The following is a 13,550-nucleotide window of genomic DNA, read 5'->3' as shown; positions in this document are numbered from 1 at the left end:
CCTATAAGGATTCTAATGTTCATAGGTTCAGTAATGTTTTATTACATGTGACGAGAGACTTACACAATTGCACCAGCACCTCTGCCACCATTTGTGGCTTTGTGTAAAAGAAACCTTTAAATATTAAGAGAGCTTTCACATTGGGGCGTTGGAGGTAAAACGCAGCTATTTTTAGCAACGCTTTACCGCCGCTTTAGCTGGACTTTTCGGCCGCTAGCGGGGTGCTTTTAACACCTAACAGCCAAAAAAGGGTTAAAAGCGCCCACAAAGCACCACTGCAACGGCGCTGCCCATTGATTTCAATGGGCAGGGGCACTTTAGGAGCGGTGTATACACCGCTTCTAAAGCACCTCAAAGATTCTGCTTGCAGGACTTTTTTTAATGTCCACCGCTCCAGTGTGAAAGCCTGAGTAACAGGAGAGGCGCTTTACAGGTGCTATTTTTAGCGCTATAGCGCCTGTAAAGTGCCTCAGTTTGAAAGTAGCCTTAATAAGTAAACTGAACATTAAAAAAAAATATTTAAAAAGGATTAAAAAGAATAGTTTCAGAATAATTTTAAACAAGGGTATAAAATTGAAAGGCAGGTGCAGGTCCCCCTTTGTTCTGTAGGTGGCACTTTGCCATTATTACAGATGTAGTAGAGTCTGCTAGGGGAATGGCCCCCTATGGACTCAGTCAGTATTTCCGAGGAGCCAGCTGTAGGATAAGATGCTTGGGATCTCTAGCAGCCATCTTGGTGTGGAACACTATATAATAAGGTACTCGCATCATGTGTTCATGCCTGGAATGAGTGGTTCCTGGCAAGTAGGATCAGCTCAGGGACAAGGCCTGCTTCTGAGGAAACATTCCAATATCCGGACAAGCAACACAAGACTCTTCACAACTGCATTATATGGTCGCCCTAATTCAGCATAAACTGACACCTATTCAATAGAAGCAGTCTTCCACTAACAAGAGCCCAAGCCTGGTGACACTGTATAATACGAAGTGCTATATCTCTTCTTATCAGTGGCTAAGCAACTTAGTATAAAATCTAGAAGATAAATTATAACATCTAGAACTCTGTGTGTGTGGTCTCTCCCTGATTAGGCATCCTACAAACTGAAGGAAAAGTATACAGACCGTCACATTATGTAAAGCTTGATTGTGCAAGGTAACAACAGAAACCAATCAAATGTCTTATTTTACAGCGTAGGATGGTCAGAGAAATAAAAACCGATTGCTGTGGTTATTGGAAGCAATTAGCTTCATATGAACCCATTTTTGGTTTAATAAACATACTTTACCTCATATACGAAATCATATACCAGGCCTTTATCATCAAAAGGACATTCCCATTTCCCTATAGATGACGGGACTGGATCCTGCTTATTTTTTCCTGCTGTAATCTCCTTGAGAAAAGCATCAAACTTGCTCCGGCTGTCAGCATCACAGCAGCCACCAACAGACCACACCATTGAGAAAGCAAAGCAAGCCTAGAAGAAGACAGATATCCAAGGGTTACAAGACAATGGAAGGCAGAAAAAGCAGGAACACGTAAAAAGCATTTCCACCTACAACATCGAAAGGTCACCCTGGTGGGTTGTAGAATTAGACTGGAAAACTGTGCAGAATAATAGAAGATTGGACAAACTAATGCGGAACTACACTGTATCTGAGCAGCACACTACCAAAAACCTATTTGATTCATTTTTAGACCCCTTTCACACTGGGGCGGTGTCTGCGTTAGTTTTAGCGACGCTTTACCACTGTTACATCAGTGCTTTTCGGGATTTTAACCCCCGCTAGTGGCCAAGAAGGGTTAATAGTGCCCGTGATGTGGCAGTGCCGATTTGATTTTCAGGCTCTTCGGGGGCGCTGCTCGTTCATTTCAATGGGCAGGGGCGGTATAGGAGTGGTGTATTCACTTCTCTTACACCGCCCCAGTGATGCTGCTTGCAGGACTTACTTTCCTGTCCTGCAAGCGCACAACCCCAGCGTGAAAGCACTCTGGCTTTTGTTTGACATCAGTTGCCTAGGCCTGGAAACCATGAAGTAACTGAAGAAATGTAAAAAAAAATGTTTAAACAAATATATACTTTCCTATCTATTAATTAATTCTAGCAGAATAAAGATTCAAAATAGTCAATGATGATTGAGAATGAAGTGACACTTTACCTCCCCATTTATTTCTAGAGTTTCTATGTTACAGCAAAACTCCAGCCAAAATGTTTTCTTTTCAATTTAGGCTGAATGTGGAAGGGTCAGAACCTCTTTATAGTTTCTTTCATCTCTTGGGGAGATTTTCCTTCACTTTGTGTGGTTACTGAGACGTGAAGTAAGCAAAATCTCTCAAACAGGAGTTTCTATGTTACAGCAAAACTCCAGCCAAAATGTTTGCTTTTGAATTTAGACTGAATGTGGAAGGGTCAGAACAGTGGCGGCTCTAGGCTTTGTGAGGCCTTAGGCAAAACTTGATATGGGGCCCCACTCACGCCCATGATGGGAAAAATAATTCAAGGACAAGAGCCTCTTCCCCACAACCCTGGCCGGTGGTTGCAGGGGTCTGCATGCAGGGGGCTTATCAGGATCTGGTAGCCCCCTTTAACAAGGCGGCCCCCAGATCCTGCTTTTTAATAACTAAGGGGCGGGAGCCACCTGGTGATGTCACCTGGTGAACCCACCCCTTGTGGTGACATTGACTGAGAACATGCTGGGTCATTGACATCACACGGGGTGGTGTCACCGATATTCACCGGTTGTTAGGGACGCTGGCGGCCCCGCTCCTGAGTCAGGGTTCATAACGCTGCCTAAGCACAGCAGCGTTAAGGTCCCCTGTCCCTCAAAACTGGGGTAATGCATTGGGCAAGTTAGGTGGCTGTGAGGCCCCTGTGAGTGCGAAGGCCTTAGGCGACCGCCTAATTTGCCTAATTAAAGAGCCGCCTCTGGGTCAGAACCTCTTTATAGTTTCTTTCATCTCTTGGGGAGATTTTCCTTCACTTCTCGTGTGGTTACTGAGACGTGAAGTAAGCAAAATCTCTCAAACAGGAGTACAGAAAGTAATAAACATTTTTAAAGTAGAATGGTGACTGGGGGAACTCTGTCAACATTGTGGTTTCTGTTGCTAATTGACCGTAAATTCATGTTACTCTTACTGGCTAAATGTTGAAGTTCTTAAAACTGGTAACCACATTCTCAATTTATTAAGATATACAGTACACTGTGTATCAAACTGGACATAAATCGCAGGCTGAATGCACCCAAAGCATGCTGCTATTCCTCAACACTAGCCCAAAGTTTTAACCAAAGAAAGAAGGTTTGACAGCAAGGCTGAAAACTCTTGTAATAAAGGTGTATTTGCAAGACAAATATTTTATCAGTAAACCGAAACAGGTATCACATAACGCTTAAATCTTATACACTAGATAAAATATCAAATTAAACTAGCCCCAAACCAATAGTAATTACTTTTAATGGCTTTGCTATATGGGGTCTAAGAAGGGAGAGGGGGGGGCACTATATGGTGACCCACAGGTCAGACATTAGGGGCACAATGAACAGTGAAAAGTGTTACAAAAATATTAAAATATTTATTTAAATTAGTGCATGGTACATGGAAAACATTCAGAAGTATTAAAAAACACATATAGAGAATATATGATAAAGAGTGTGCACTTGCGTGTCAACGTGTTTCACCGCTAAGCTTTGTCAGGACACATTCAAGGATTGTTGGAAAGGAAACGGGTCTGAGGCCTCGTACACATGACCGAGTTTCTCGGCAAAAACCAGCAAGAAACTTGCTGGGAGATATTTTTTTGCAGAGGAAACCGGTCGTGTGTACATTTTCGTCGAGGAAACCGTCGAGAAAAGAGCAAGTTCTCTATTTCCTCGACGGGAATGGAGAAACTTGCCTTGTCGAGTTCCTCAACAGCCTAACAGGGAACTCGACGAGGAAAACAATGTGTTTCGCCGGTCGAGTTCCTCGGTCGTGTGTACGAGGCTTTACACACACATCTTAAAAAGGCATCATTCTGTCAAAGTAATGAGTATGGCACAGAGAACAAGACAAAAAAATCACAGGAGATGAAAAAGAAAAAGGTGAAAAAATACCTTATGGGGTGTCCCCCCCCTCCCTTCTTATCTAACTTTCTATGGATGTGGCCATATGAGTGCTTTCCTTCAATTTACACGCTATATGGGGTCTCTAACTGGTCTCCCATTGGTCTCTAATGACCAATAAGGTATCACTCTCAGTTCTCTGTTTCTAAGAATCGACACTGTAGCACAGTGGCTAAGTGGTTAGCACTTTTGCCTAGCAGCACTGGGGTCGTTGGTTCAAATCCCAACCACGGTGCTACCTGACTGGAGTTTGCATGTTCTCCCTGTGCCTGCATAGGTTTCTTCTGGGTACTCTAGTTTCCTCCCACACTTCAAAGACATGCTGGTAGGTTAATTGGCTCCTGTTTAAATTGGGCCTAGTATGTGTATGTATAATTGTGAGTTAGGGAACGTAGATTGTTAGCTCCTTGAGGCCAGGGACTGATGTGAATGTACAACATATATGTGTAAAGAACTGAGTAAATTGACAGCGCTATATAAGTACCTTTAATCAAATAAATAACTTGTAACAGCACAGGGCAGACAAAACTTGAAAGTTGGATGATGATCTGTTATTTAGTGAAAATCACATGCTTACCATAATCCAAATACGAATGCTCTTATTAGTAGGTTCTTCTTTCACAGCATCAAAAATTAGCATCTCAAAGAGCCGGGTGAGTGAAATCACCAAATTGCTATTACTAGTTGCCACCAGTTCCTGTCCAGGGAGATAAATACATTTAGAATTATTAGGTTGGAAGGATTTCTGTTCAAAACGAAGGTCGCACTTACATTAGCACTTTGAACTGGCCCTGGATGCAGTTCAGCCCCCTGGGCCAGATCGTTTGTATAGTGTGAGTGCTCTGAACCGTGCCTGGGTTCAGTTAAGTATACTGTGCCCGGGACCACTTGGAAGAGGTGGTCCTGGGCGCAGTTCATTTGCTGTCCAGTACAGTGTTCTTCAGTGTGAGTATAAACCATGTTGGAGCACAGTTCTTTCCATAGAGGACTGTGTACTGAAGCAGGGATCACTGGTCTGGTTATCAAGGGAGTGTGCTCAGGAACACTTCCTTAATTGTACAATGTTAATGCAGATTAGCAAGGGGATGGGGAGCGGGGAGAATCAAACATGGGCGTGGCTTCTGTTTATTCGACCCTGAAGTGACTGCACCCTTAAAGTGCATTTAAAGTTCCCCTCCAAGTCTTTTTTTCACCCATCCCCGATCCACTGATATATAACTGACTAGGTCGCAGAGCTGCTTGTTGAAATGTTACTTTATGTGACGCTGCATGTACTCTGCACTCCCATTATTTCCTATGATGCTTGTAAGGAAAAATGAAGAAACGTTTTGACAAATGGTTTTATGATCTAGTCAGTGATACCTTGCAGGACAGGTGAGTAGAAGACCAGACATTCTAGGAAGGAGGATGAGAACATGGAAGGTAAACATAAAGTTAAAGTTAACCATATGGAGATTACACATATGACATCTGAGGTGTAAAATTGTGTCCACATAGATCTGTGGTTCACAGTAGTAAAGATCCACCATAGTGAAAAATATTGTGCACTTTTAAATACAGTATACAGTATGTGGTTAATGACCTTGCAGTAAAACGTAAGGCCTGCCTATTAAATTCAGACTGCCTCCCCCTGCAAAAACCACTGCCTAACAGTGGCGGTGTGTCCATAGTGGGCGCAGAAGCGCTGCTCCCTCTCTCCTCTATCCGTCAATCAACAATACATAGAATCATGCATCGCATGAATCTATGTATTGTTGCTGCTGCCGACCACTATTCAGATGTCTGGCCCCCTGTTTAGTGCCGGCCATCTGAATAACAGCGGTGGGTGTGTTTTGGAAGTGTCTATCATAGCTTCCCGATTACAGCCTGAGCTCTAATCGGCTTCCAAATGGTTAACCAGAGGGCGCACAGGCTGTGCGTTCCCTGGTTAACACTGACCCGCGTCTCAGCCAATCAGGTTCACCGAGTCAGGTTACCGGTCACCTGATTGGCTGAAGCGACATCGAGGGAGGGAGAAGACATCGAGGGAGCGGAGGAGGATGGCTGACCCGAGAAAGGTAAGCCCTGGGCGGGGGAGAAAACTTGCGGTATTTGATGGGGCAATCTGGCATCATTTGAGGGGGCAATCTGGCGGCATTTTACATGGGGGTTTTTTTTGCGTTTGTTTGCGCCCCCTTAAAAAATTTTGAGCACCAGCCGCCACTGCTGCCTAATAGTACTTGAAAAATTTACCTGTAAAGAAAACAAATAGATTATATTCTTAATTTACCCCCATCTTCCCCCCCCCCCCAGGGCAAGTAGGCAAAGTTATTTATTTTTAGACATAGACATGCAATGAAGCTGAGACAATATTAAAACCAAAAAATGAACAATCAGGAAACAACCAGTACAAAAGTCTAAAGAACAACAGAATTGCACCTTGCACTGTTTCCTAAGGAATCGTAAAGCTGGTCGTATTAGCCACTGGAAAAGGTCTTCTAACAGAGCTAAATATTCCTTTGTTTTCAAGGCCTCAGGGAGGGTGTTGAGCCAAGACTTCACCAGGGGTTCCCAGCCTAGCTGCAGGGGTTCCAGGTAGATCATACCACAACGACTTACTGTGGCTGGCTGCAGATAGAAAAGTTAATTATTTGAATGTTTATGTATCAGCAGAGAAAATAATGGTTCCACAAGACAATGGAAGACATACCGAAGCTTGGGAAAGGTCCATTGTTTCAAAGATGAGACTCATTTGTGCTGACATCTGAATAATCTCACCACTCATTAAGCAAAGCTGTGGACAAAGACAACAATTTAGACCATAGTGTACAGTATAAATACAGTATATTTTTGTTTTTTGTCTATTATTTTACCTTTTTATTATCGTCGAGTACTGTGTTCATACTTTCTATCCACAATGTATCGATAGGGCCATCAAACACTACCCACTTTCTTTCTGGCGTCTCAGATAATGCAAATTCACGAAATGTGTTTGCAACAATGCCATCAGTCCACTGTAAAAGCATGAAAACCCTATATTAGCATGAGTGGATAAATAATAGCGCTGATACCAAAGCTCTTTTTAAATATGTTAATTAACTCTTAGGACCTTTCATCATATTTTAAGCAAATGTATTTAAGATAAAACTCAGGCTATTTGTTGATACAATTGGAAAGGCATACTGCTTCTAATGGGTTGTTGTTACTGGCTACATCCCCATTCGGACAAATTCATTCAGTATGACTAAAGCCGGAGTTCATTCTGTGGCTACGCTGTTATTGCCTACTGAATGACCAAGGCAGGTCATACATGGTCAAATTTCGAAAGAATTTTCCTTTGAAAATCCGAAAATTTGTGCGTTTTGTGTTTCGAAATTTGACCGACCAAGCCTTCAATTTCCCCTCATGTTCCTACAGAAAAAAAAAATTTGTGTCTGGGAATCTTCTTTTCTTTCCGGGAATTTTCTTTTCTTGCACAGTAATCTTTTTTGATTACATTTCTCGCACGATTCGCCCATCATTAATTATAAATTTGTTCCTTTTTCAAAAAATTTCCAACACGTACAATTATTAAAATTCAATGGCCGCACGAAAATCGGCTGTTGCTGCAACTCACTAATGGTGCGAAATTCGAACAAAAAGGCACATGGACACTTAGAAGCCCAGCAAGAGCACAACAGCAGCCGAAGGCCAATTCCAGCCAGCAAGCTGGAATCATACCAATTTCTAACTAACTTTCGAAGTAACAATTACCTTCACCTTCATCATTCTGAGTGGATGACTTCTATCTTGGCATCTTGGATGTTACCTTCTTTTGTGTCCAAAGACAAATACATGTGTGTGTCCATATAGGGTTGAGTACATTACAGACAAAACAAAAGAACATTTCTGTTCTGATGACAACTCATATTTTTAAATGTTTTCCTTACTTTCAGTTACAATGGCAATGGTTATTAGACCAAATAGAGAGTGTGATTTCCCCCAGAAGGGACATAGGCAGCAACAAAAAATAACAGGGTTGCTAATAATTCCCTAATTTATTCTAATTTAAAAAAAATGTTTGGCCACTTAAGGACCAAGCCTATTTTTTACACTTGGTGTTTACAAGTTAAAAATTAATTTTTATATATATATATATATATATATATATATATATATATATATATATATATATATATATATATATATATATATATATATAAAATTACTTAGAACTCACAGTCTAAAAAAAAAATCAGACACCATAGAGCATGGGTGCTCAACCTGTGGCTCTCGAGCTGTTTCAGAACTACAATTCCCATGAGGCATTGCAAGCTACTGACTGTTACAAGCATGACTCCCAAAGGCAGAGGCATGATGGGACTTGAAGTTCTGCAACACCTGGAGAGCCACAGGTTGAGCACCCATGCCATAGAGAATAAAATGGCAGTCGTTGCAATACTTTATGTCACACCATATTTGCACTGCAGTCTGCAATTTTTTGGGGGGAAAATATTTTTTAAAATTTAAAAATAAGAAATCGGTAAAGCTAGTAATGTTTTTCTATATTGTGAAAGATAAGGTTACGCAGAGTAATTTAATTTGATACCCAACATGTCATTTTTTTTAAATTGCGCCTGCTCGTGGAATGGTGACAAACTTTGACCCTTAAAAATCCCCATAGACGACGTTTAAAAATTTCTACAGGCTACCAGTTTTGAGTTAGGGAGAAGGTCTTTTGCTAGAACGATCGCAGTAATAACTCACATTTGTGGTTTGGACACCGTTTATATATGCGGGCACAACTTACGTATGCGTTCACTTCTACGCGCGAGCACAGAGGGACAGGGCACTAAAAATTTATTTTAACTTATTTATTTTACCCTTTTTTTTACACTGTCCCTTTAAAAAAATAAACATCCCTTTTAATAGAAAACAAAAGACCTCAGATCTCACATTTACACTTAAAAGCAATACAAATAAAAAATAAAAGTACTTTTTATTTAATAAAAAAAAAATGCCCCTTTAAGGCCGTTGGGCGAAAGTGATGTTTGATGTCCCTCCGGTCCTTGAAGGGCATAGAGTCAAGTGGGGGCTATCATTCCCTCACTCGACTTCCAGCCCATCAGGAGAAAGCATCGGATCCGCTGCTACCGACGGATCTGGTAAACGGTGGAGACGACTGGGACATGGCGGGAGGGGGGGCACCTCTTCAGTCGCCAATAAAAGTAATCTCGCAGTGAATCTCCCACGGAGAACACTTTCATCCTAAAGCGGACTGCTCACCATTAAAAAAATACTGGTAGTAGCAACGTGCATCTGATGTAAATCATCGATTAGTGTTGTACAGTATATACCATTCAAGCAGGGAAGGAATTTTCACTAAACATCGTAAAACTGAGACTGTAGACATACCTCATGTGACACTGGATCAAACTGTCCAAACAACTGTCCCATGGTAATGGATTTTGGATTCACTGTTCTGTAGATGACTTTTTCTTCCTCACACCCTCGTTCGTTCATAAGAGACAGAGTATCAGCAAGTATATGGAGAACTTTTGTTTTTCCAGAAAAAGGCTCTCCAACCAGCATAAAACTGTAGATAGAAACATAATGTTCAGCATATGCAATGTTGGTGTGCTCATTTTTAATACAAAAGGGTAAAAATGATTCATCTGCCAATTATGATAAGGATGCTACATTCAAAAACATGTATAAAAAAACACGCAGGCAGACCAATAATTAATTAGTGCACGGGGTAGTTTAAAATCAGAACCGTATCCCTATGCTAAGGCCCCCACTAAAATTAACAGGTGTAGTTCCTTAAAGGGGTTGTAAAGGAAATGTATTTTTCCCTAAATAGCTTTCTTTACCTTAGTGCAGTCCTCCTTAACTTACCTCATCCTTGGATTTTGATTTTAAATGTCCTTATTTCTTCTGTTCTGTTCTTCTGTCTGTAAGTCACCACCGTAATGCAAGGCTTTCTCCCTGGAGAAAGCCTCTTGACGGGGGAGGGGCGAGCAGGCAAGTCAGCACACTCTCTACTTTGCAGATAGAGAAAGGAGCTGTGTGTTAGTGGGCGTCCTGACACTCCTGCTCGCCCCCTCAAGAGGCTTTCTCCACACCAGGAAGAAAGCCTTGCATTACGGTGGTGAGTTACAGACAGAAGAACAGGAAGTGATGATTTCTCAGAAGAAATAATGACATTTAAAAGCAAAATCGAAGGATGAGGTAAGTGAAGGAGGACTACACTAAGGTAAAGGAAGCTATTTAGGGGGGAAAAAATTCCTTTACAAACCCTTTAAGGTCATGCAAAAATTAGAAAAAAATGCTGATTAGAGATCACCAAGAAACCTTATAAAGGAACAGCATAGACTTAAAAAATCAACTTTATTGAATATAGTTACAATTAGTTGCACTAATTAAGGTTAATGGTGATCTCTAATCCCCATGATGTCCATAAGGATACTAAACACCTTTAGAAAATGTGGGGAAATCTAATACTGCTTTAATTAGTACACAATGCAATGAAAGTTATTGGTGATAAATAAGAGGGGAAACAGTCCTGGCTGAGTTCCCTGAACTCACAACCCGAGAAGCAGTTGCTACTTCTATACTTCCTTAGTTATATCATAGCCATCTATGCTCAAAGGAGATGTTCAGTCAACTCTTACCCATGTCTGACAATCATCATTTCGTAGGTCTGTATCATCTTCTCCAAGAACACCTTCTCCGGCTGAACATTGTGTTTAATGCAGCACTCATGCGCACACTCCAGCAAATCCTGGAAAACGTTAATACATCTTTATGTTAAATCATTTATTTGGTGTTTTTTTGCTTTGATGTGAACCTGTGCATTGTCAACAGAGAGCAAATCAACAGGTTCACTTTTTTGTACCCCTCCCCAGAAGAACATACTTACCTTTCTGTCACAATGATCCAATCAGCTGCCGGGAGAGGACAGCCCTGTGTAAGCTCCGAATAACTTCAGTTAGTGCCTACACAGGACTTTGGACTTTCTCTGCACCCATGTATTAGTGATTGTCCAATCACCAAGAACTAGTGTTATCACGTGAAATGAGTCACATGCTCCTCCATACGCAGAAGTACAAGGTATTTTCTTTGCTGGAAAGGTGAGCATGTGCCGATGGGTAGAAGGACATAAAAAAAACCTGTTGCTTTACCCTCTATTGCCAAACGCAAATTATAACAGTATGGAACATATCATATAAGAACTATATTTTTTTCAACAAAGTTAGGGTACTAAATACTGTAATTGTCAAATCAAAGAAGCAAATCCCAAAAGATAGCCAGGAAAAACAAACATACTTTACGGTAATTCAATTTAAAACAACTTACTTTATAGTCTGCTTCAGGCAGACAAATGCCAGGGAACAGGTCACTGGTAATTCCATTAAATAATGGGATATCATGAGATAAGAACTTAGGCTCATTTACATCCTTAATAGATCGCAAGAGCTAAAATATGAAAGAAAAATATGGAGAATATAAATGAAGCAAAAGGTCAGAGGATTTCACTGTCTATTTCACAAAATGAATAAGTTCATTTAAAGTGTATATGAAGCCAAAACCCGTTCTTTGATTTGGTCAGAGTAGTAAATGGATCCCTGTTAGGCCTTGTACACACGATAGGTTAAACAGAGGACCACGGTCTGATGGACCGTTTTCATCGGTCAAAACCGATCGTGTGTGGGCCCCATAGGTTATTTAACCATCGGTTAAAAAAAAGCCAACTTGCTTTAAATTTAACCGATGGATTCCTAACCGATAGGTCAAAACCGATCGTCAGTAGGCACAACCATCGGTTAAAAATCCACGCATGCTCAGAATCAAGTCGACGCATGCTTGGAAGCATTGAACTTCGTTTTTTTTCAGCACGTCGTTGTGTTTTACGTCACCGCGTTCTGACACGATCGTTTTTTTAACCGGTGGTGTGTACACGCGACGGATCATCAGTCAGCTTCATCGGTTGACCGATGAAAACGGTCCATCAGACCGTTCTCATCGGATGCACTGGTCGTGTGTAAGCGGCTTTAGTTTCTTTCTATTTGTCTCCTGTTTGGGAGAGTTCCCTTCACTTCCTGTCTCAGAGACATAGCAGAAAATAAGAGATCTCTTCAACTTAAAGGATTATACCACCAAAATCAGCTAATAGAATAGGTTTTCCCTTTGAAAGATTCACTCTACCTACGGTTTCTGTGACAACTAAAAAAACATTGGCACTCCAATCAATGTCTGTACTGCAGACAATGGTTGGAGTGCAGTAGTGCTAAAATCTTTTTCAGGGGGAAGAAGGGGATTTGTTCATTTATTTTATCCTTTTGTAGAGGGAAGAGAGGCACCAAGGGGGTTGCTTGCCACCTGTCAGGATTCAAGAACACAGCACTGAAATCCAGTGGGTGGGTGTGAAAAATGGGAAGGCAACACATCACAAGTGATACAAGAATGCATAGCACACACAGTGTCAGGAAGATTCAGCTTGGCCTCTAGCAGAAATGACAGATGGATTGGAAGTCAATTCTCTAACTATTAGAAAACTACAACATTAATGAGCATAGTCAAAAATAAAAAACAATATACTGTATCTGTCTTTTAAAATGTCAGCTGTTACTTAAAGTGGAGCTCCACCCAAAAGGGGAAGCTCCGTACTGTATATCTGCTTCCACCGAACCCCCCCCCCAGTGCCAAATGGCACCTTTCGCAGGGAAACGGGTTCCTGTTTTGACAGGTACCCATCCCTACTTCCGGGAGACCTGGCTGCGGCGAAATGCGATGAAGTCCCCCAGAAGTTCGCCCGCCTTCCTCGTTCCCCCGCCGTCATGTCATTCAAAAAGCACAGCGCATGTGGGCAGTAGGAAACCCGGCAGTGAAGCTGCAAGGCTTCACTTAAAGGCAATGGTGGCGGCAGCACTCGAGAGCCGATGGAAACTTCGGCTGGGGTGCCGACAGCGCTGGAGTCCAGGACAGTTAAGTGTCCTAATATTAAATGTCAGCAGCTACAGTATTTGATGCAAATTTTTTGTTTTTTCGTGGGGGGGGGGGGGCTGTACCTTCTCTTTATTGCTATTTGAAAAGAGTTTGGCAAAGTAAGCATTTCTGTAATGTCTCATTTCACAAATATATTTATTCACTTTGGGTGAAGTTGGGTATGATTTCTGAGATGCAAAATGTTGGGGTCTGCAGTTATATTAGTACAATACACTGCATTAACAGTATTGAGAACCCTTCGCCAATATCTGAATAGTTTGGGACACTTCCATATCATATGGAGCATGGTGCCCAGTTCGCATCTAGTACAGAGGAGATTTTCTCTTCTTATCCATTAGAATAGTTTTTGAGATGTGTGATAAGACAGACCTGTGTGTCATTAAAAGCTGTGTGTTTCTGAGCTGGGGAAATAGAAACCATCAGCACAATAAATACAATGTACATTCAGTATTCCCAGTTCTGGGAAATCCAAAATTTTCACCAGA

At 41.4% G+C, this 13,550-nt stretch overlaps 1 protein-coding gene across 1 annotated transcript in view; it reads right to left on the bottom strand.

Annotated features, from left to right (window-relative positions):
* Window positions 1-13,550, bottom strand: part of DNAH12 (dynein axonemal heavy chain 12) — a 156,725-nt gene that overhangs the window by 83,101 nt on the left and 60,074 nt on the right. The window contains exons 25-32 of the mRNA XM_040359238.1: window positions 11,416-11,535; window positions 10,731-10,840; window positions 9,472-9,652; window positions 6,951-7,091; window positions 6,788-6,871; window positions 6,517-6,705; window positions 4,676-4,795; window positions 1,287-1,475 (exon numbers count right to left, since the gene is read on the bottom strand). Coding sequence (XP_040215172.1) covers window positions 1,287-1,475; window positions 4,676-4,795; window positions 6,517-6,705; window positions 6,788-6,871; window positions 6,951-7,091; window positions 9,472-9,652; window positions 10,731-10,840; window positions 11,416-11,535 — 1,134 coding nt within the window. The remainder of the gene's footprint in view (window positions 1-1,286; window positions 1,476-4,675; window positions 4,796-6,516; window positions 6,706-6,787; window positions 6,872-6,950; window positions 7,092-9,471; window positions 9,653-10,730; window positions 10,841-11,415; window positions 11,536-13,550) is intronic.

The sequence above is a fragment of the Rana temporaria genome, chromosome 7 (genome assembly GCF_905171775.1).
Source record: "Rana temporaria chromosome 7, aRanTem1.1, whole genome shotgun sequence".
Lineage (NCBI taxonomy): Eukaryota > Metazoa > Chordata > Amphibia > Anura > Ranidae > Rana > Rana temporaria.
This window is presented reverse-complemented; position numbering and strand designations above follow the sequence as displayed.